General features: G+C 40.6%; 1 protein-coding gene across 2 annotated transcripts in view; it reads right to left on the bottom strand.

Moving 5' to 3' along the window:
- Positions 1–660: 660 nt before the first annotated feature.
- The window catches only part of NSF (N-ethylmaleimide sensitive factor, vesicle fusing ATPase), a 263374-nt gene continuing 239500 nt past the window's right edge, over positions 661–24534 (bottom strand). Inside the window, exons 18-21 of one of the 2 annotated variants that reach the window (XM_030220802.1) lie at positions 11361–11495; positions 10400–10513; positions 3298–3353; positions 661–2643 (exon numbers count right to left, since the gene is read on the bottom strand). In XM_030220802.1, coding sequence (XP_030076662.1) covers positions 2622–2643; positions 3298–3353; positions 10400–10513; positions 11361–11495 — 327 coding nt within the window. In that variant the 3' untranslated portion in view covers positions 661–2621. Of the gene's footprint in view, positions 2644–3294; positions 3354–10399; positions 10514–11360; positions 11496–24534 lie in introns of both variants that reach the window. The other variant, XM_030220801.1, reaches the window with a different exon arrangement.

The raw sequence follows: 24534 nt of genomic DNA on the forward strand, positions 1-24534 counted from the left end.
TACTGTTTGTGAAAACTAAAATCGAGTTTCCTAATTGGCTTATGGAGCAGGCCTTTTTAGGAAATTTAAGGACCACAATTCCCTGATGCAGCCTTCCAATGAGTGTGCTTTACAGGTTCACCAAAATGTGCTAATTAACCTTTTAGAAGAACACAGGTAAACATCTCCAATGAATATTAATTTTGATTATTCTGAAAACCAGATGTGTCTTGAGGTCTGAATGTGGGAGAACCTGGGTTAGTACCTAAGACTATGCCATTAATGTAATATGCTGATGTTACTCCCCACTCAAGTGTTGAGTTGGCATTTTTTTGACTGCCATGTTTAAGAAAGCTCATGAGTCTGTAAACTTGTTCCAGGAACCTGTACCTTTTTATTTCATTCACCCATATAGAATATTTATAATCATTTCAGTAATAGCTTTAGACAATAACACAATAGAAATGTTTACATCACTGATTTCATTCAAGTCAAGACATAAGTTAATACAATGGTTTGTGGGTGTTGCACCAAAAGAGAAGGATGGAGAGAATGTTTCCACATTATAAACAAAGATGCGGAAAATAGCCTGGGGTCAGGTCACAGTATACACAGAATTAATAGTCATAAAAAAATAGTAAGACAATTAAGTGGATAAAATTCACAATTTGTTGTTTTTAAACCCCATTTAACAATATCGTTCCTATCCAAAGGGGCACGACCAGGTGACACAACAGTTGCAGACCAGCAATTCATGCTGATCTGGTTAATGCAGTGGTCATCTTCCCTAACACATCATTTCAGTGACACACTAGAACATTAGTCCCCAGTGTCTCAATGTGCAACACTAGGGCTGGGTCATAGGACGTGCGTGCACACAAAATCTGGGTGACTGTCTGCAATGAACCAACTATGCCAAACCTGGAGCACTATACAAGGCCAGGACAGCTTCTCCCAATAGGTTGGGGAAAGAGAATGGTTGCATGCACTACACACCTCATCACAACATTAGCTGGAATAAGTTGAGAGGAAGGAAAGATGCGTCTTGGTAAACAGCAGCTACGGATCAGCTGGGAGTTTCTTTTGGGCATGCCTGTATTTCAGCAAAATGAAAAACCCTGGCCCTACCTCGTGCCTACCGGGCATTTAACTGTGCCAGGTTTTAGAACTACAGCAAACTGTGAGCTTTGCTAAAATACCCTTTAGCAGCAGAAAAGTGGATTGCTACTGTGAAACCCTGCAAATCAAGCAGAAGAGTTAAGTAGAACAGTTTCCTTGCATTTTCCAGTTATACTCTAGTTTTCTCAGCCTTGTGGGCAAATAAACCCCACTAATTCAAATGTGTATCACATATAGCACTGAACTATTATAAATTTACAGTAGAAGACCAAAAATGTTTCAAGTCTCAAAGTGATTTCTCCTTTTGCATTATCCATTGTTGGCTTAGGGCAGCTGAGCATGCACATTAATGGAGGCAGCCCTCTCGCTCAAGGTCAGGCTGCAGCTAGTGACTGGAAGAGTTGGGATTTCAGCATCCAAGTCCCGGCTGTGTGTCATCCTGAGCAGGCAGCAACCCTGCTGCCTCAAAGAGATCATGTAACGGATACAATTAGTAGTGCTCCATCTCCTTTCTGCAAAGACGGCTGTGTATTTTTCAAGTATTAAAAAGGTGGCTGTGTCAGCAGATGCATTTCTAAAGTAAAAGGACTATTAAGCAAAATCAATTAGCTGTTACAATACAGTCATCTGACTTGTCACTGGACTACTACACATTATCCAGAATAGGAAAACCGCTTTATCTTCTGTGAGGGCTGAACCTGACCCCTTTTAAGACGTTTAAGCAGGATGTGACTGTATGACCTGTCAGCTTGGTTTGGGAAACCATTCTCCAAGTACCTATACCTCAGACACAGGCAGACAAGTCCAGTAAAGCCAAAGCCCACATACTTAGTGCAAAGAGGTTCCCTCTCCATTTATTGATTTGGGGCAAAAGTCCTGCAGAGAAAGATCCTGAATGCTTCTAAAACTGAAGTCAGGAACAGATCTCCGCTATAGCCCAAACTGCAATGAACAAAAGGGAAGGAATGATGGCTTTGGTGAGTCAGGCTGCTCAGAGGCAAGGTGCTAATGGAACCAGTAAAAGCTTAACACTCCTGCAACTGTCTTTTTTGCAAGTTTGGAGTGTTTCAGCTGTGCTACAGGTGTCCCTACAAAGTGAAAAAAAAATACTTCAATGTAGCAAAGAAATTGAAAACAGAAAGCTAATATACCGAATACGATGAAGACACAAAGCACTTTTGAAAGCATGCTTCACACCTTCCTGGACTCTCCTTTCTCCCATTCACTGAACCAAAGCTGGATGACAAATGCAGGGCACACAGTTTGCCTAGACAAAAATGCATACGCATGGATTGTAAGGGAGACTGTCTGACACAGAACACCAGAATATTTAAGACACAGAGAGCTGGGGAAGAGGGGGGGGGGGGGGGGTAACTGCAGAAGACATGCAGATGTTTTGAGTGTTTGCTGAAAGAAGATTAGCAGGGTTTCTTTTATCAAGTGCAGCCGGATCCCACCATTTTAGATCTTCATCTTGGTGATGTCCCCTCTGACAGCCACCTGTCTTAGGGAGCTGGTTCAATTCATTCAAACTCATGTCTATCTCTGGTAAATAAAATCAAATAAAGAAAAAGGACACAAAAAATTTGTAAGTATAATGTACATCCCCTTATGATAAAATCATTCAAGATGCTTTCACATCTGTTCTCCCATTAAGTTTTAGTGCTTCTTAGAGGGGTCGTTATTCTATAGCTCAGCAATCTAATGGCCTGTTTTAAGTACGTAACAAGCCCAGCTTCCACTGTACTCCTGAGCTACCTCACAATCAATTCTGTAAAAAACACATTTTCTAGAGAAAGATGCCCACATGTTTGTGGTGTGGCAGCTTTCTGCCTCTCTTGTGCTTTTAGTCATTTCTACTAGTGATTGGAAAAGGGGTTCTCCTAGGTCACGACATTTGTGGCTTTTCATCCCATTTAAACCCAATCTCTTCTAGATCAGTCAGTGTAGTGACAATCCTCTGGATGAAAAAAAAAAAGACCACTGCATGCGTCATTGTTATGCAACTGCTGGGACTTGCAGTGGGTATTGAAGGCTGTATGCACAGAATCCCCAACCCCTTCTTGGCCTTGAAACAGGAGCCAGGTTAAGAAATCTAAGCTGGGTCTTTTGCATAGCATTGTACTTTCAGCTACTGGGCCACTGAGCTCAATCTTTTGAGAATTTTGGATTAATATTCTAAATATTTCTACTTACGATGATGCCTCATCCCTCAGGAGTGCTAGGAACTTGCTTACACGATATTCTTGGTCCATCTAGAAACGGCAGGAAAAAAATTTACATTTTCACACAAGAAATATCAAATATTCCATAATAATTATCTTAGGCTGTAAAATTAGAGTCTGAGCAGGTATGTTCAAACATGAAAGCACAACAATATGGCATGGATATAAAGAAGACAAAACGTCAATGCAATTTTTCAATATTGGACTTGTACAAGAAAGCTGTACGGGCTGTCTTAAATAAATTCATCATCAGAATAGTATAAACCCAAAACAAAGGAGAGTAAATAATATCCCAAGTAAAATCTACTCCCTGGGATGAGGACAAGGAATTAAATATTTATGAGTGAAGAGGGAGGACTTTCAGTCAAATGGACCTTACTATTAGGTCACATGAGCTTGCTTGAAATATCCCAATGTAATCGGCAAATCTTTAAAGCTCTAGAGACATGATTATCACTACAGGGAAGGACTAATTAAGTGAGTCTACAAACAACATAACTAATAGTATATTTATCTTCTTGTATCTTATAAATCCACAATGAACAACAAAAATGTGTGAATAATTTCAACATCCCTTGAAACTCAAAGTCCACGATCTTACGGCAAACAGAGACTTTTCAATTCTGTGAGCTGGTGTAATATGCTGAGGCTCAAACTATAAGATTGGATTATAGTAATCACTTATCTGGCCCATGCAGCTGTCCAACAGAGAACCCTGTTTGGGAAAACGGCCCCCAGTCTGGCTTGTGAATCTGTGCTCTCTACTACTAGTTATGTTGTTTATATACTCACTTAATTATCACTAGTATGCACTACAGGGAAGGACTAATTATGTCTCTAGAGCTTTAAAGATTTGTCAGTTATATCAGTATATTGCAAGCAAGTGCATGTGACCTAATGGTAAAGTCTCCCTTTTCACTCAAATATTTAATCTCTTGCTCTCATCTCAGGGAGTAGTTTTTACTTGAGCTAAATACATTGCTGTAATTCTGGAAGGGACAGAAATAAAGATCAACAAAAAAAGATAAGGCAACAACCTTTTCATCAGACTAATTTAATACATTTCTTGATTAGCTACTCTTACTCCGTCATTTTACTTGGATCTGAGGAAGGGATTGTAACTCCCAATAGCTAGTCAAGAACTGTATTAGTTTAATCCAATTAAAAGATATCACCTTATATGGTTTTTTAAAATACCATTTATTTATTTACCGCCTTTTTGAAAGAATTCATTCAAGGTGGTGTACAGTAAGAATAAATCAAATATAAGCAATAGACAATTACAGCTGTAAATTAATCTTTATTTGGGCAAACTCAAAGGAATGTCTTAGTCATTAGTGCAGGAAATTTAAAACATTTTATTGTAATACCCCAAAATTGAGCAGGTACCAAAACCTGGTCCATGGCAAGTTCTGTTTTATTTTAATTTATTCTTCTTAGGATATTTTGTTTTGAGTATTATAATAAACTTGGGCTTGAGATTAAAACAATCAATCATGTGAGCTCCCTTTTTGGGTGGCACTGTTTTGGGTATTCAAATCAGCTCATTGATTACCCATCTTGCATATAGAATCACTTACAAGCTCCTCCTCTTTGTATTTAAAACATTACCTCCCAATTATCTCTTCCAGCATCTCATCCACTATTCTCCAACCCACATTCTTAGATCCCTCAATCAAACCGGCTAGTCGTACAGTTACAAAGAGATAGTCCACGAGCACACCAGATCATCAATATTTTCTGTACAAGGACCATATTTATAGAACTGAATACCTCCCCATCTGCGATTACAAACATCTCTTATCCAATTTAAAATTGATCTTAAAACATTTCTATTCAACAATGCATACTGTTAACCCCTTGAGCAAACGCGCAGGACTCAGATGATCCTAGAACCCAACAATGGAGCCTTCCTATTGTTTGACTCCCCCCCCCCCCCCCCACTCTGTCTGTTGCGTTGCATGTAGATCTCTACTTTTAATCTATTTCTTATTAGATTGTAAGCCACCTTGATGGCACATCCATAAGGCGGGATAGTAATTCTTAATAAAACTTGAAACTTTTGTCTATTTTTCAGGACCATAATGCATTTTTACATCGATGTGACGTTTCTCTGTTTTCCTGCCCAATTACACAAGCAACACAGCCTTGGGCATTGCAAGTCTGATCATTCCGTATTCTCTGCGGCTGTGTCAGAAGGCTGGCTTCAGCCACCCATGAAGTGTGATTATATCTGTCTTTCAGCACAGTCGTGAGCTACTGCCCTTTCAAAGCATACTTTTGATAGAGAAGACCAAAATAATTTTAAGCTAGAAATAGGTTTTGCATAGATATGTTAAGAAATCTCATCAGTGCTGATATTTTGGGTAACAAAAAAACATACATAAAATTCAAATAAAACAAATCAATAGACAAAACAAAAACATATAATAAAACTCTCTCTACAACACAAAATCAAAAAACAAACATTCCTCTAGTCAAATTTAGCTATTAATCCTCATCTACAATGTCTATATTGTTATCCAAATAAGGTTCGTTATTCCACACAGCTAGTTAAGTGAGTTGCAGAAAATCACAAAATAAATAGAGATTGGATTGGGTGTTTACTGGTTTGACAGTACTCTCTAGAAGGTTAGCATACTCCTTAGGAGATGCTATAAAAGTTTGATATGCCGTTATATTGCTCCATGGTGCGACCGTACCTTGAGTATTGTGTTCAATTCTGGTCGCCGCATCTCAAGAAAGATATAGTGGAACTGGAAAAGGTGCAGCGAAGGGCGACTAAAATGATAGCGGGGATGGGACGACTTCCCTATGAAGAAAGACTAAGAAGGCTAGGGCTTTTCAGATTGGAGAAGAGATGGCTGAGGGGAGACATGATAGAGGTATATAAAATAATGAGTGGAGTGGAACAGGTGGATGTGAAGCGTCTGTTCACGCTTTCCAAAAATACTAGGACTAGGGGGCATGCGATGAAACTACAGTGTAGTAAATTTAAAACAAATCGGAGAAAAATCTTTTTTCACCCAACGCGTAATTAAACTCTGGAATTCGTTGCCGGAGAATGTGGTGAAGGCGGTTAGCTTGGCAGAGTTTAAAAAGGGGTTAGACGGTTTCCTAAAGGACAAGTCCATAAACCACTACTAAATGGACTTGGGAAAAATCCACAATTCCAGGAATAACATGTATAGAATGTTTGTACGTTTGGGAAGCTTGCCAGGTGCCCTTGGCCTGGATTGGCCGCTGTTGTGGATAGGATGCTGGGCTCAATGGTCTTTTCCCAGTGTGGCATTACTTTTGTACTTATGTACCTTGGCCCTTGGAGAGCCACTGTATAGCTCCTTCCTGTTTCCCTAAGAGAAAGCTATGCAACATCCTAATGAACTGATGCCAAAGACTGATCAGAGGTTAGGCTGCTTTATCTCCCGCTGGCTGTTTCATTCCAGACACAAATTACCTGCTAAATTATCAGTTTGTCAGGATTCCTTTTGCAATGCTCACACACATCTGGATTTAAAAAAAACCAAAAAGACAAGACGAGGCTAACATTGAAAATGCACTTAGAAGAACAGCATATGTGTTTGCTGCAGGTGACAAGCTTTAGACAACATTATTTCGGGCTACAATTTCTATTTTTAAGAGGAAAGCAGTTGTTTAGGTGCTTTACCCATGTCCTTTCATCCTTTCAGAGGCATCAAACACTGATATACTTGCCATGAGTATAACACCTTTTCACACTCAAATCCCAGTTTAAGATGTGTAAGAAGAAAACAAGCTATATATAGTTTCATGCTTTGTTTGACAGTCGATTCCTATCGTATACTCCTTAAGGAGAATGGGAAGCATAAAACCCCCTTCCACCCCTACCCCATAAAAAAGGCTAGGCCTCTGCTGTCAGTCAGCTTTGGCAGGTCCATGCCCATAAAACAGATATAATGTGTGTGCAGTGGCTGAATAACTTGCCTGTAGCTATGGAATTAAAAAGTTGAGAGAGTGTTACAGAGAAGTAATCTAGATAAATGCCTTTATTCCCTCAGGTGACATCCAGTTGGAGCAGAGCCTGAGTATTGTGCAAGTTTTAACAGAATTATGAACGGTGTCAAGGTGCGGCAAAAGCCTGCACACGTTCACTCTTCCAATTGCTGAGCCTGCAGAGCAGCACAAGTCCATGTGACACAAAGGTAGGCTGTGCAGTACTGATCCCTGCTGATAATCTTTATGGTGACCAAGTTCAGCATTTTTTAATTTTGTGATGCAACAGATGAGAGTAATCTGACAGACTGCAATCTTTCAGAGGCTGAAATTTAAACTTACTTCTTAATTTCCTCCTTGAGTCCTGCCAGACCAGTCCGGATAAGTGGATTATGTCCCCCTACCAGCAGATGGAGACAGAGAAAAAAAAATCCCCTCAGAGCCGACTTCACTCGGTGGTGGTGGTGGGGGGGGGGGGGGGGGGGTTGATGCTGCCTTCAACTCAGTATCCTATGTCAAAGGTAAGACAACCAAAGGCAATCGTTCTATTTTAAGTTTACAGTTCACCACCAAATCCAAACCTGATATAATCAAAAAGCTTCACTTCATAATCACTATCCCAGGAATGAGATACCACCATATGCCAAGGATACAACTAGGCTAACTGCCTTCAGAGCGGGCAACATCATTAGCTTTCTGAATGTGTCAGGCTGAGCACCTTGCTTATCATGGCTTCCACAGGTGGATTCTAGACTGGTGTGGATGCAAGAAAAGGAATTAACAGGTATGTATTAATTTCCCTTTTCTGAACCATGCCAGACCAGTCCAGAACAGTGAGACATACCCAAGTTCTACCCAGACCGAGTGGGAGGAAGCCACTATAGTCCTCAAGACCCCTACATCTAAGATGTAGGCCCCTCCAGATCTGCATACCCATCTAGCACTCCAGCAGTTCAGTGGAGGCAAGGCACTGTCCTGCCATTATCCTCTGAAAGACCGATTCAAACTCTCCTTATGAAGACTCTTCCTCCTATGATTCCCAATGTGTCTGTCACACACGAACTTTACTCTACCATAACCTCTCTCTGTATTTGTTCATACCGGTACTGGCGATCGCCTCTATGGTACTATGTAAGCCACACTGAGCCTGCAAATAGGTGGGAAAATGTGGGATACAAATGCAACTAATAAATAAATAATCTACCAAAGACTTGATCCATTAGACTACAAACCGAAAGATCACCCTTCCAAGGAAACAATAAAACTATGTAATCCGCATAGGAGAAAAAATGAATACCCAATGTGCATAGAACTCTGCCCATATTTTTAATGTAAAAATTGAATAGAATGGGAGAAAGCGGTGATCCCTGTTTTAGACTACAGGTCATATTCCAAGGATAAGAAAAATGTTTTTGCCAATAAATCTGTAACTATCTATTCTTCAGAAATAAAGAAAACCAAGTAAGAACTTCTCCTGCCAGACCTATATCTGAAAATCTAGTAAGCAAAATATCGTGGTCCACCAGATCAAAAGCTGGTTAAAATGGAGAATTTGAGACACAAATTATTGGGCAGATTCAATGAGCATCCTTTCAACATCCAGGCTCTGTGGGCTGGGGGATCTAATGCTGGGGTATAAGAGCTCTCCAATTCCATGTTTAGGAACAGTGATGATTCCAATCATCACTTCTTGGTCCCTTCTGAGTTTTACCAGAATTCCTGCCACTAGAGCAATCTGCGGATACACAAATAGGCGGCCTTTTTCCCAGTCTAGGGAAAAACATTAGTTTGCCAACTGCCACTATCCTTGAATAGAATTAAGGAACCTTCCTGTTCAATGGAGATGCAAACTGACCACCTGTGGGTGTTCCCTCTCCATCCACGGACTCTTCAAGTGGTTGCAGGACTTACCTCAATTTGTCTGCTAGGATTTTGCCCTCTCCTGCAAGGTATGGGTCTCTGAGGGTCATCTATGTGAGACGGCCCAGTTCTACATTCTGGCAGCTCCTACCACAGCAGATATGATCCTTTCCCTCCCTTTTTGTTCATTTATAACATAGCTATTTGATTGTCTGTCCAGATTAGGAAGATATTGTTAGACAAATGATCTGATAAGCCTGAAGAACATTCCAGGTTATTTTCTCCTGGGCTACTTGAAGTATTGATGGCTGGATTCCAGGTCCTTGAAGGGCTGATGCAATTCCCTGAGATCAGCTTAAGAAAAAATCATTTTTGCAGGCGTGCTTAAAAAGGGATCGCAACTGCCTTGATCTCCTTGCTTCCATCACTGTGTATTAACAATCACCAAAGAGTCTTCTTTTTGTTTTTCACAACTATAAAGGAAGTCAAATGTCCCTAGGTGTCATCTTTTGACAAATGGCACAGCTAGGGATACTATGTTGTACTGTGAACCACACTGAACCTCACAGTACATGCGGTATACGAGACTTAATTGAAGTGTATTGTACTGTATATGTTAGAGCTCAAAACATGCCAGATGCAATTCACGGGTGTCTGTAAATGGCACTGCAATGCTGCACCACCTGCACTTCTTGAAGCTGTTGGAGATCATCTGCTTCTGACACATCTGTAGAAAAATAGCTGGAGTGAAATCAAAGAACGCAATAGTAAAAATTCTGACCACTGCATGCCACTGCCATGCAAAAACTTGAAGATTCTATCAAAACAATCAAAAAACTCACTAGGGTTTCTACAAGAGTGAAAAAAAATGATCCCAATGTGGAAAACAAAACATACACACACACACTTTTTTATACAGTTATAAATCCTGTTGGGGGGAGAGGAAGACATCTGTTGGCCTTCAAGAAAAAAGCAAACTGAGATAGATCTATGTAATGACGTTAATGCAGAAAATGAAATTGTGCATCACTCTAGAAAGCTCTAGAGCTTTGTTTACATTTCTCCAGCTTGGGCTCCATCAGACGTCACTTATATAAAAGGACATTAATTCTACTTATCCTCAAAGAATTCCACAATCTAAAGCTTTCCCTTACAGTTGAAATGGACACCTGCCATTTTACTGTTTTATTTTAAGTGGCTCTATCCTACCTCATGTTGTGTGGGACTTGAGTTGTTTTTTTTACCTGCAGAGACATCTCAATCAGCATCAACAGCTTCTTGATGCCTATCCAGACTTTCTTCCCTTTGACGTGTTGAGCAATGATTGCGCGTTCCTTATCTTTGAAGTTACCCAGGAGCTGGAAGAAGAGCAAAAGTCACAGCACATACTGCTTGCTGGTCTTGTGCCAGCTCAAAAGAAGACATACAAGCAGTGAAGCAGGGCAGTTTTATACCTTGCTTTTACCTCCCCCAGTATTTTGATGGATTGTACCCATGTTTATTGAATGCAAGCACTCTCCAGATGTACAGCCAGTTCGCTATCTACTTTACTTTATGTTTCATTTCTATCCTGATTACGTGACTTGGTGTGTAACAACATTCAGGCATACTTCATGTGCTATGTATATGTTCATTTACTTCTAGTCACCCACTCCTGCTGCTCTCTCTCTCACATCAGTTCATAACCTTCCCTTTATTGCATCACAGTTTTTATAAGTCACGGAGGACAATTTTCACACTGTCTAAATAGGTGTAAAGTCTGCAGAGGCTCTGAAAACTGCCTCATGAAAAAGTACTCTTTTTCTTTGCACATATTTTTCAAACTAAACAGTGCATGTATTTCAGAAAATACAAATGTGGTTAAAATCTTGACCCTGTGTCCCAGAAACGCCTCCACTAAATAAAGGTAAGAGTAAGTGTTTTGTGGATCAAAGTGCATTTTACCCTTACATGAAGTTGTCAACATTCAAATTGTCCATTTCATTGGATAAAACACTGTTTTACCCATGGGAATTGCTATGACGACTCCTGATGACTCAAAGAACAAAAGAAGTCAAATGTCCACAGTGTACCAGATGATACATGCAGATGTTTTGCACTGCACTATTTTTTATGCTCCTTTATCCTTGGAGGACACCCAAAATAGATAACACAACAGTTACCAGAATTAAGCTCCACAATGCTAAGTAACTACACTGCTATTACCTCTAAGGCTTCCATAAGCTGCTGCCCTGTGGTGATGTTGGGCACATGAATGGTGGTGCTGAAAGCATCCAGCATTTCCATCTCATGTAGAACATCTTTACGGCTCGTGGTCCCAATAATCAAAAGTTTACGTCCCTGCAGAAAGAGAGTCAATAAAGTGCAGTTTTAGCAGCAGGACATTGGTTTTGGCTCTTGATCACCTATGAATTGTATTGAATCAATGATAATCCCCTTGACACTGGCTTTTGCCTAATGAGTATAGTGCAGGATCCAATCTCACATTTATGATGAGTAGTATGAAAATTATACAGATTCTAACTGAAAAAAAAATCAGATTATAGGTTAAAGCTCTTTAGATAAGTCTGTCAATTTGCCTTATTGGAATTCTACAGATAAAAATGCTGACACAGCCAAACGTAACTAGCTAAGTTTTCTTTCTCATATTATTCTTGGGCAAGGTAAAAAGCACTAGAAAAACACAAATATTTAAAATCAAATTAAAAAAAAAAATCACAAGACGGTCCCTATAAGAAAGATAATAATATTAATACATTTCAGGCCATGCTATATACTCCAGAGACACTGCCATGTGCTTACAAGTTTTAGGCTCAGGCCCATATGATCTGCTTCCACAGTCTTGATAATTCACTTAATCACAATCAGTCTCCTCTTCCTCCACTCTCCATCACAACACTAATACCACTGACATCATGCTGGCTTTATAAGGACAGTTTTTTTAAAACTGGCACAACCCACTTGGAAACAGCCAAAGGGATGCACCATGTTGGTTAATTCTCACACTATTAATAATGTACTGTCAGTTTATCAAGGGACTCTCACCAAATCTTACACTTGTTTTCACAAAATTACAATTCTCCATCACCGCTCTCTCTTTAAAAAGAATTGCACTTTCTGAAACATTTAAATAGATCAGCATACAAATCATCTAAAAATACTGTGCATAAGCTTTTGAAACTGGAGGCCCCTTTCTCAGCTTCATATCTGAAGAAGGAACCTAGATTGTCTCGATAACTCATGTACAACATTTTTGGACAATACTTGCCTTGATCCAATGAAAGTCAAAGAAACCTTCCATATTCTAATGATTACCTTAGTTATCTGGGTGTGATTTTGCCTTGATTCCTGTTTTTTTTCCCTATCTAAGCAAAATTAGGACTTGTCTGCTAATTTTTCTTCCCCTCAAGTTCCTTCAGTCCAGTTCAGACGCTTAGGTATGCCTTCTCCTTTCAGCATATGGAGACTAACAATTGAACTAATGGCACCATCTTATAAGTATCCTGTACAGTCTCTTACCAGTCAATGTTTCAATAACAAAGCAGAAAAGGTTACTAATTGCCCAGAATCAACCAAGCTCAACATTCCAAAACACAGCTAAGGTGATATTGCAGAACGCATGATATTGCCAGGGATTCCAGCATTGTTTCTTCATCGTACCCATACTTATTTCCATAATTCTGCTATAATTCTTCCTCCACAAAAGCGCAAGTTCTGGACCGGTCTGGAGGAACTCAAGGAAAGAAAATTTGCAGGTAAGACCTAATATCTCTATTTTTATCATCCCAATAGACCGGTCCAGATCCATGGGAATAAAAGCAGTAATCACCACGGGAGGGAATCAGATAGGCCCTCCATGAATACTCTAGTGCCAAAGGCGGCATCCTATAAAGCCTAAACATCCAATCTAAGTCAGTGTACAAAGAATGCAATGACAAACAAGTGGCCCACTCTATATATCTCTTGTTGTGGAATCAGACTATGATCCACTCAGGATGACACCCAACTTCTAGTAGAGTGCCCTTTCGGAACCGGAGGGTTCAGGCACCCCTTATCAATATACATGGATGATATCAACTCCTTTTTCCAGCAGACCACCATCACTTAGATGCTGCTTCTCCTTTCTAGACTCTCCCACACTCATTCTTCTATCCTCTTCAGATAACAGTGCATGTCCATACATACAACTGATGAAGATCGCTCACATCCCTTCTCCAATTTTCCTGGGACACAAAAGAGAAATAGACTGACTCACATGGTACACCACCACCTCAGAGAGAAAGGAAAGAACTGGACAAATGACCACTTTCTCATGAGGTATAACCAACTTTTGACACAAGGCCTACATCTCCAAAATCCTCCTTGCTGAACAAATGGCTACCAAGAATACTGTCTTCAGCATAAAATCCTTTAGAGAGGTTTCCCTAATAGGCTAAAACGGCCCCTGAACCAGAACCAAAAGCATCAGGTTCAGGTCCAAGGGAAGCATAACCAGGTACTGAGGATGTCTCATACAAACATAGAAACATGAAGGCAGAAAAAGACCATATAGCCTATCTAATCTGCCTATTCATGCCACCTGGAGATCATTCCACAATTCACCAACCTTTCCATGAAGAAGTATTTTCTTAGGTTACCACTGAGTTTGTCTCCTTTAACCTTCATCCTATGCCCCCTCATTCCATAAATTCCCTTCAATTCAAAGAGATGTGCCTCCTGTGCATTTATGCCATGGAGGATTTTAAACATCTACTATATCTCCCCTACCCTCTCTTCAAAAGTATACATATTGAGATCTTTGTCTGTCCCCATATGGTTTACGACTAAGACCACTGACCATTTTAGTAGCTGCCCTCAGAGTTGACACCATCCTGTTCATATCTTTTTGAAGGTGCAGTCTTTAAAAATGTATACAGTATACAGAGGCATTATGACCTTATTTTTCCTGCTGGCCATTCCTCTCCCTATGCACCCAAGCATCCGTTTGGCTTTTCCTATTGCCACCTTAATATCATCACACATGATTACACCCAAGTCCTGCTTCTCTTTCATTCTCAGAAGATCTTCATCCCCTAAACTGTACCACTCCCTCGAGCTTTTGAAGCCCAAATGCACGACTCTGCGTTATTTAGCATTAAATCTCAAGTGTCAAATTCTGGACCATTCTTCAAGCTTTGCTAGGTCCTTCCTCATGTTACTCACCCCATCAGGGGTATCTACTCTATTGCAGATTTTGGTATCATCTGCAAAGAGGCAAACCTTATCAGATAGCCCTTGGACAACATTGCTCACAAAAATGTTAAAAAGTACTGAGCCAAGAACTGAAACTTGTGGCACACCACTGGTAACATTCCCTTCCCCAAAGAACTCCATTTACCACTACCCTCGATCACCTTCCACTCAACCAGTTCCTAACCCAGTCAGTCATATACTGAGGACACCCAGTTTATTTATAAGTTGTCTATTTGAAACTGTGTCAAAGGCTTTACTACAATCTAAGTACACCACATCTAGTGCTCTCCCCTCGATCCAATTCTAGTCACCCAGTCAAAGACATTAAACAAATTTGTCAGAAAAGACCCACCGCTAATGAAACCATGCTACCTCGGGTCTTGTAATCAACTGGATTCCAGAATAGAAAGTTGAACAGGGACAGAAATCTAACCCGTCCCTGTTGGGAATCTAACCCATCCCTGCCCGTACTCATGGGGAAGCTAACCTGTCCCCATCTCAAGTAATCTCCTCCATCCCAGCCCCCGGTCTGCCCTGCTCTTGCTGTGCTGCAGTCACCTAGACCCCCTCCCAAGAAAGCCAGATTCTGTAAGAAGTAAAAATACTAGTAAAAGTAACATAAATAACTTTCTTCTGTACTCTGCTAAATACAAAATTAAGATACACATATCCATGAGTAGCACTGTCCCCCACTCCTCTCCATCCCCTGTATCTCATGTGCTCTTTCCCCTTTTCCTTTCCTCACTCCTCCATGTATGTCCCCCTTATCAATCTTTTTTTCTCTCTTCCCTGCACCCACCCACACTCCCTCCACCCATTGAAAGGGGTGCCCATGTTTTCCTGAGGACGTCCTCGCAGGATGTCCCGGCGAAGGGGTGGGGAAACCCGTATTATCGAAACAAGATGGGCATCCATCTTTCGTTTCGATAAGACGGTCGGGGACGCCCAAATCACAAAATTTAGGTCAACCAGAGATGGTCGTCCCCGATTTTCACCGATAATGGAAACCGAGGACACCCATCTGAGAAACGACCAAATGTAAGCCATTTGGTCGTGGGAGGAGCCAGCATTCGTAGTGCACTGATCTCCCTGACATGCCAGGACACCAACCGGGCACCCTAGGGGGCACTGCAGTGGACTTCATAAATTGCTCCCAGGTGCATAGCTCCCTTACCGTGTGTGCCGAGCCCCCCAAACCCACTCCCCAGAACTGTACACTACTACCTAAGGGGTGAGGGGGGGCACCTACATGTGGGTACAGTGGGTTTCTGGTGGGTTTTGAAGGGCTCACATTTACCACCACAAGTGTAACAGGTAAGGGGGATGGGCCTGGGTCCGCCTGCCTGAAGTGCACTGCACCCACTAAAACTGATCCAGGGACCTGCATACTGCTGCCGTGGAGCTGGGTATGACATTTGAGGCTGGCAAAAAATATTTAAAAAGTTTTTTTTTTTTAGGGTGGGAAGGGGTTGGTGACCACTGGAGGAGAAAGGGGAGGTCATCCCCTATTCCCTCCGGTGGTCATCTGGTCATTTCGGGCACCTTTTTGAGGCTTGGTTGTAACAAAAAATGGACCAAGTAAAGTTGCCCAAGTGCTCATCGGGGACGCCCTTCTTTTTTCCATTATCGGTCGAGGATGCCCATGTGTTAGGCACACCCCAGTCCCGCCTTCGCTACGCTTCCGACATGCCCCAGTGAACTTTGGCCGTCCCTGCAACGGAAAGCAGTTGAGGACGCCCAAAATCGGCTTTCGATTATGCCGATTTGGGCGACCCTGGGAGAAGGACGCCCATCTCCCGATTTGTGTCAAAAGATGGGCGCCCTACTCTTTCGAAAATAAGCCTGATGGTGAGTCTATCTAGCCCGTTATTTAAGCTGAAGCCAGTAGGTGGAGATTGCTGCCACACTGGTTCACCCAAAACAATAGCAAATGCTACTGAAAACAATAGCAAAAAGATTATTAAGAAATAAAGTACTTTTTTGTTTTTTTTTACATTTATATCACACATTATCCGAAGCAAACTCGGATTCAATGTACTTTACGTTTGAAAATACAGTGAGACAGAATAATAGAATTCAGTTATATCATGGAAGCAAGTAGATAGATATATCTGAAACATTTAACAAAGTTGAGATTAGCATATATACCCAAATGGGCATTCAAAAAAAAAGTCAAGATCATTTTTATAATACACCACTGCAATCCACAAAACAAAAGGAGCAAGTTTCCCCATGCCATCTTTTTCTTTTGATATAGGCTCAGGAAAAAAATGTTTTTAAATGCTCCCAGGTTTCAACCTAATTCGTGTTTAATGTGGGATATACATGCCATAAATAAGTAAATAGATAGATAGAAACTTTGAATGCTGAGCACCTGATTTTCTTAACATGATGTCTATTTTAGTGGCCCTTTACCAGGAGAAAAAAAAAATCTCTGCACAAATATAACAGTGCTTGGTTGTCCCTTTAACCAGCCCCTCCAAATGACACACAGATTATGATTTATAACAAATTACTAATCTACTTATAAAAAGTTATTTCACTATTATACTTCCTCTGTGTACATCCTTGTGCACAAGCTGGCATGTTTGAAAATATAAGTAAAATTAAATAAAAATTCCACTAACAATAAAGAACAACGTGGATACAGCAGCTCATAGGTTTGCTTGCTTTGTTTTGAGTGCACAGGGATGATGGCTGCGCGAGGAAGGGGCAATAGATAACCTTGCTTTTTTTCAGTTCCCTCCCTCCCTCCCACATACGATTCCAGACAACCCCTCCAGCCCTGGGTGCCCTCCCAGCACATACCTCAAGCCACCCTGGTGGTTTAGTGGCTTTTTGGGGGCAGGAAAGATCCCCAGTCTTTCCTGCCTGCTGCCGCTGACCCTCTTGCTGCAAAACTTCCGCAGAAGTCTCATAAGGCCGCCGCTGAAAGTCTCAGCAGCAGCGGGCAGGAAAGAGTGGGTATCTTTCCTGCCCTGAAGAATCCAATACACTTGAAGTATGTGCCAGGAGGGCACCCTGCGGCTTGGTGGAGAAGAAACAAAGGATTCATTTGACCAGACATCCCAAATTCCACTTGGGCTCTCTCTCCCACGGATGTGATAGAAATGAATCCAAAAGAGGTATTAGGAGATATGGGACAATCCTCTTGGCTATGCCCCCCCTTGGGCACTCCGCTCTGCAGATAGATCTCTCGTCTGTCCCCTTCTCCTCTACTGCTAATTCCAGACTCCGTTCCTTTTATCTTGTTGCACCTCACGCCTGGAATAGACTTTCCGAGCCTGTACGTCTAGCCCCGTCTTTGGCCGTTTTCAAGTCCAGGCTAAAAGCCCACCTCTTTGACACTGCTTTTGACTCCTAGCCACTACTCACTTGCCCTGTACCCCACCTCTTTAATTCCCTCTTAATTGTTCTGTCTGTTTACCTGTCTTATCTAGATTGCAAGCTCTTTGAGCAGGGACTGTCTTTTCGTGTATGGTGTACAGCGCTACGTATGCCTTGTAGCGCTATAGAAGTGATAAGTAGTAGTAGTAGTAATTAACTGATGCACTACTACCAGTTGCATTCAAATTAGAAGAAGAACAGAAGCAGACTCCATCACAACTTGTTTTTCCATTGGACCCTTAAGTGGGATGCTAAAAGTTGCCATTCCCATGGGTTTAGCTTTCTTCTCTCTCATATTAAAACAAAATATAACACTCAGGAGTTAATCAGGTCTTCTGGATCAAATCACCATGATGCAAGCTCTTCTAATACTGCAGTGCTCCTGGGGCTTGGTGAACCCCTCTGGGCACACCCCTGTGGCCACAAATCACAGGGCATGCTGATATTTAAAGGCACCGAAGATGCAGGCAATGACGCTGTTGCAGGGCAACCCACTCTAAACACTGCACTGCAGCTTCAAAGTTGAGAACCATGATGCGCATCTGCCCTCCATGCTGACACTACCAGGTACCATCCTCCTCCTTTTCTAACATATTTTTAACATTTTTATAACAGTAATAAAAAAATGTCAAATTCACATTAAATAGTAAATTAACTCTCAATTAATTTTAATTCTGTTCCACTGTCAGATTTTAAAAAGTGACAACACTGCAAACAGCAAAGAGGGCATGACCTACTGCAAGCCCAGACTCCAACCCGTGGGAGGTAAATACAACTAGAGGATAAGATAACATAATAAAACCGACTGCTGCTTTATATGCTAATTGTCAGTCAGCTTTCCCAAATAATAAATAGCTAATACACTAAATTGTGCAACTGTATATTGCTCCATAAAGCAGTCCTTTATTTTATCAAGGAGTTTTACCTCCATAGCATGCCCTGATGTTACATTTACCCAGTTAATATTGGGGCAATTGAAATCACTGATATATAATAAAGGAATTAGTAAAATATAAATCAACTAATGACACAACAAATTCTACTAAAAATATCTGTGTATTGAAGGTGTTTTAATCCATTTAATCATGAAAATGTGGAGAAAAAAAGACTTCAGAAACCATGGAGGAATCTCTTAAAGGAAACCCTTTTCAAATATTCAGAGAAACTCCTCTTCAATCACTAGTCTTCACAAAAAAAAACTCCACTCTTCATTCATGAAATACTTGTACAAACACCTTTTACAATACACTAGGGTAGAGACATTATTTCAACCACATATATCCGGTGAACAAACATTCATTTGTAACTTAGCTTGAATGATGATGCCGCCACTGGTCCACATTAATTTTCACAATCCTCGATGTCCATAAAGCCCAACAGGTTCTCCTTTAAGAGATTTCTCCATGGTTTCTGAAGTCTTTTTTTCTCCACATTTTCATGATTAAATGGATTAAAACCTTCAATACATGGATATTTTTAGTAGAATTTGTTGTGTCATTAGGCAATTGAAATCACCCATTATTATTGTGTTGCCCAGCTTGTTAACCTCCCAAATTTCTTATAACATTTCTGAATGTCTGTTCAACCTGGCCCGGTGGATGGTAGTACACCTCTAGCACTATCCTTTTCCCCTTTACACATAGAATTTCTATCCATAGGAATTCCAAGATGTGTTTTGTATCCTGTAGAAATTTTAATCTATTTGATTCAAGGCCCTCCTTAACATATAATGCTACTCCTCCACCAATTCGATCCACCCTATCACTGCGATATAATTTGTACCCTGAAATAAGAACTTTCAAGCATTACCAACATGACAAGAAGTGCCAATTTATTTTTTATTTTATTTATTTGTTACATTTGTATCCCACATTTTCCCACCTATTTGTAGGCTCAATGTGGCTTACATAGTAACAGAGAGGCCTTTGCAGGCTCCGGTGTGAACAAACACAGGATGATGTTGTGGTAAGATCAAATTCATGTGGCACAGCCACATCAGGGAATCGGAGAACGGAAGAGTTGTGTTATGTCCATTACGTGCTTTAGTTTGGTTGTGTTGTAAAGATTAGGCATTTAAGTTGGATCGGTAGGGTATGCCTTTTTAAACAGGTTGGTTTTTAGCGATTTCCGGAAGTTTAGGTGGTCGTACGTCGTTTTCAAGGCTTTTGGTAATGCGTTCCACAGTTGTGTGTTTATGTAGGAAAAACTAGATGCGTAAGTTGTGTTGTATTTAAGTCCTTTGCAGCTTGGGTAATGCAGATTTAGATAAGATCGTGCTGATTCGGATGTATTTCCCAAGTGAATGAGTGAAAAGGTGGAGGTGTTATTAGCTAAAGAAACCTAATCATCACAAGGGATATAAAAGGCTATTTATAAGCACTTTTCTAAACTCTTCTTCCCAGAAAGCAGGACTAACCAGATGATTCTTGTGTCAGTTCTTTCACTAACCCCTCCCCCAAGCTGCTACCTGTCCTGAGTCTCAGCCATTGATCAATCTTCACACATGGAATTTTATTGAGGCCTGAAGCTACACAAGGCAGACGCTACTTAAAAATGAATTGACTCATTAAGATAATAATTCTGATGCAGCCAATTGTTGAAAAGGCAAAATAAGAAATGGAAAAAAGTGCTCTACAGAGAAATTTAAACTAGAAACAAAAATGCCCTGCCCCTTAGTGTGCCCCTTTGTTCCTTATATTCTTAAATCTGGTGCAGTTCTATCCTAGCTCTCAGTCTATAGCATTTTAGGGTTAGAATGTGATTAATAGGTTTTTAAACTATTTCTTAAGATGGTTGGTAAAGGTTTTTTTTTAGTAAGTTTTTTTAAACCTATTTTTCACTCCTGATTAGTTTTATAGTGTTTCAAGTTTATTATATATTTGCTATACCACCCAATTAGCAAACTTTCTAAGTGGTTTACAATATATTCAAAAACAAAATAGGAAGAAATCAGAAAAGAAGTTACAATAGTACCAACAGATTCAAAATATGGATATAAAACCCCCAAAATATACATTTTAGAGTTTATGTTTAAAAAAATACATTAAAAACAAGTTTAAAAGAATGCACAGATTCTTTGGTTTCCTCCAATCTCAGGCCTGAAAGCCAGCAACAAAAAAAGGGGGGGAGGGGGTCGTTAGGTCATAAACGCATCCTGAAACAAAGGTTTTCAAATCAGTCTTAAATGTTGTCTCCCTGAGTTCTAGTCTTTAGCTGGTAGGATATGCATTCCATAACAAAGGTCCAGAAGCATAAATTGTATCCATATGTCTTAAAGAAGGGATTGACAAACAGTTCTGATCAGAACAGCGTAGTCTTCTGGAAGGGTGATACAGAATGAGTAGACAAGATAAGTAAAGCGGTTCTCCGGAATAATGTACCTCATGTACTAACCACAGAATAGGCAACCAAAATTCTTTACTTAACAAGGTAACATGGTCAGATTCCCTTGATCAAAACAAAAAAGTGTATCAACAAAAAAGTAGACTGTGAATTCACTGTGTTCACTATTAATTATGGAAAGATGGGGGGAAAAGTCTCATTGATCACCAGGTCACACTCTATCCCCGGCATGAGGAGACTTGTTGAAAGACCTTTACAGTGATAGATCTAATCATCGACAAAAAACTCCCTCCGTCCATATTAAGGTGACTGTGAATCTGTGCACAGAATCTTAACATTGTCATAAATTGAACTGCTGGATAACTAATGAGACATATATTCAGCGGGGCTGCATTTATCTTTGGCTCTGTATGTCCCGACGGACATCCGTTTTGCTGTTTGCTTTTTTGAGGGAAACTAGCCTAAACGCTGTAAGACAGAAGTGAAACTGCTGTGTTTAGGCTCGTTTCCCTTGAAAAAGCAAACAGCAAAATGGATGTCCGTCAGGACATACAGAGCCAAAGATAGAGACTGTGGTAGCAGTCTATATCTAAATAGTTATCAAATTCCCTTGTTTCCATAAGGAGTTTTACAGCCATGTTTTGAACAATTTGTAGTCTACGAATAGCTTCTAATACCGTTTAGAAGAGAGTTGTAATAATCCAAACAACTCATTACCAAATTATTACCAAAGAGTGGATAGTAATTCTAAGAGCATTTTTAATGAACAGCTTTCTCAATGAGTAAATCATGTGCAATTTAAGAAAACAAGATTGAATGATTTTTGATATATATAAGCAAAAATTCAGCGTTGGATCTAAGGTTACTCCTACGATTCTGACTGAAGAGACAATAGGTACAGTATGGCCAAATAACTGAAGAGGAAGAATATGAGTTTGAGAGTCCTTTTGAGAGAGAATTGTAACATTTAATTTTTCTGGGTTCAACTAAAGTCTTAGCCAAGTAACTATTTTAACTAATTTACTGTTAAGGGTGGATATAGCAATTAGACACTTACAATCAAGAGTGTCCAGTATCTGAATATCATCTGCATATACAAAAGGAACTAAATCCAAAGTCTGAATGAATCCCAGTAGTGGCGCCATAAATACATTGAAAAGAATAGGCATGTTCCCATTACGGGTAGATGTCCGATTTATTATAATACTAGATTATGCAGTTCTGATAGTTGACTGCTTAACCCTGAATAATTTTATTCCAGTCATCTCAGGTCAAGGAAGATATAGCCAAAACAAGCAATTCAAACAGAGTTCTAACAAGAACTAGTTTCTTGACACCTACGGTACTTATTTATTTATTTTCCCAATGGCTGCTACACCTTTTCTTTTGTTAGGGGTCACTTCTTGAATCATTTGCCACCCCACCCTCGTTTAAATGTCTAGCAATATATTTTCCGAGTTCCTCACCAAGGATCCTCTTTCCTGCTACAGAAAGGTATCCCCATCATTCAGTATAGCATTTTGTTTTTCCACATATTGCCCTACCCTATGTATCTAAAACCTTGTTGACGACACTAGGTTTTAAATCCACCTACTGAGCTTCTCGGTATTATGTAGTCTTTCCTCCTGCTTTCAAGAGGCAGGTAGTACTTCAGGGGGCTGCACACAAGAAATCACAAAAAATGATTTAATCATAACATCTCTAAAATGGACATGTTGACTTTTAAATGTGTTAATGGACACCTTCGGTACCTAGGTGTGAGTTTACCCCTGGCCTTGTCAGACCTTCTTCAGGCAAACTAACCCCCCTTAGTACATATCTGTCACGAAATGCATAGTCACCCACCTGGGGCTAACCCTGCAGCCACCTGGTCTGTCCCCAGCACAGCTCAGGTCTGCCTGAACCTGCTGCTTGTGCTCTACACTAGCACCCTCCTCCCACCGACTGGGTCACAACTGCCTCTGAGCGAGTCTCCTACTTTCAAATTATCCCAGTGATTTCTAGGTTACTGAAGATCACACTTGTAGGCACACTTGTAGGGGACCCACAGTTCTCAGAAAGCACCCACAGACCCAAACCACCAGAATTCTTATCCAGACAAGCAGAGCAAACAATTATGTTTATTTTCATAAAATATTGAATACTGAACTATAAAACAGGTGAACTATAAAACAGCACACAATAACAGGTAAATGAAATAGGATTAATTATAAACTATCTAAATGTTTTATCACTACCTGAATAGTGCCTGGAAAGTACAAGAAATATAGCTGATCATCAGTTACAGAATATAACTGATCACAGGGTTTCAGCAGAGGGGTCTTTCTCCCTCTGCTTCCAAACTAATTACCTCATAGTGAGGTGGGGAAAAAAAAAAAAAGAAACTGTCACTTCTAGTACAGCTTTGAAGAAAACAATCACCATCTGTAGCCAACCAGGAGAAACACATATCATCACCAAAACAATACAGTTCATAGGCACAGAAACCAACTGTTTTGCCACAATATCATTACAGAGGACTTGGCTAAACAGGACCTACTAGACCTAACCTGGTTTGGAAGAATCACAGTTTTAAAGATGAATAAGGGGCTCAACGTATGTACCTATTTCAAGTGTTATCTATTTTGGTGCCTTGATAAATTGCTCAAATATATTTGGCACAATAGGAAGCCTTGGCTGCCCAGGAATTTGCTTTACTGGTAATAGAAAACGGGGGGCTTGGGAGTCCCAATTTTGCTTTATTACTACAGGGCAGCACAATCCAAATTTGTGGTTCAGTGGTTCCAGCATTATCCTCACAAACTGTGGGTGAGTCTTGAGCAACAATTAATAGGCTCTACCCGACTAGACTATTTGCTGTGGCTTCCACACTATGTCCATACCCTTCCCTCAGAATCTTTGCCTTTCTATTCACTGTAATCAGCCAAGGGATAGGATATGTACACTTTGTTCCCATCTGTGCTGGGGTCCAGTCTCTTCAAGAGGTGAAACTGCAAGGGACTGTCATGTTGAGGACAATTATTTGAGGATGAAGATGTGACTCCATTTTGATATCTTGGTTCACACTTACCAGCTGTTACCTACCAATAGGTTTGCTAATAATCAACTGGTACATTTTCACGGAGAGGGTGGTGGATGCTTGGAATGCCCTCCCGCGGGAGGTGGTGGAGATGAAAACGGTAACGGAATTCAAACATGCGTGGGATAAACATAAAGGAATCCTGTGCAGAAGAAAGGGATCCTCAGGAGCTTAGCCTAGAATGAGTGGCAGAGCTGGTGGTTGGGAGGCGGAGCTAGTGTGGGCAGACATATACGGTCTGTGCTGGGGCTGGTGGTTGGGAGGGGGGACTAGTGCTGGGTAGACTTATACGGTCTGTGCCAGAGCCGGTGGTGGGTGGGAGGGATAGTGCTGGGCAGA

Source organism: Microcaecilia unicolor, chromosome 12 (genome assembly GCF_901765095.1).
Source record: "Microcaecilia unicolor chromosome 12, aMicUni1.1, whole genome shotgun sequence".
In the NCBI taxonomy this organism is placed as follows: domain Eukaryota; kingdom Metazoa; phylum Chordata; class Amphibia; order Gymnophiona; family Siphonopidae; genus Microcaecilia; species Microcaecilia unicolor.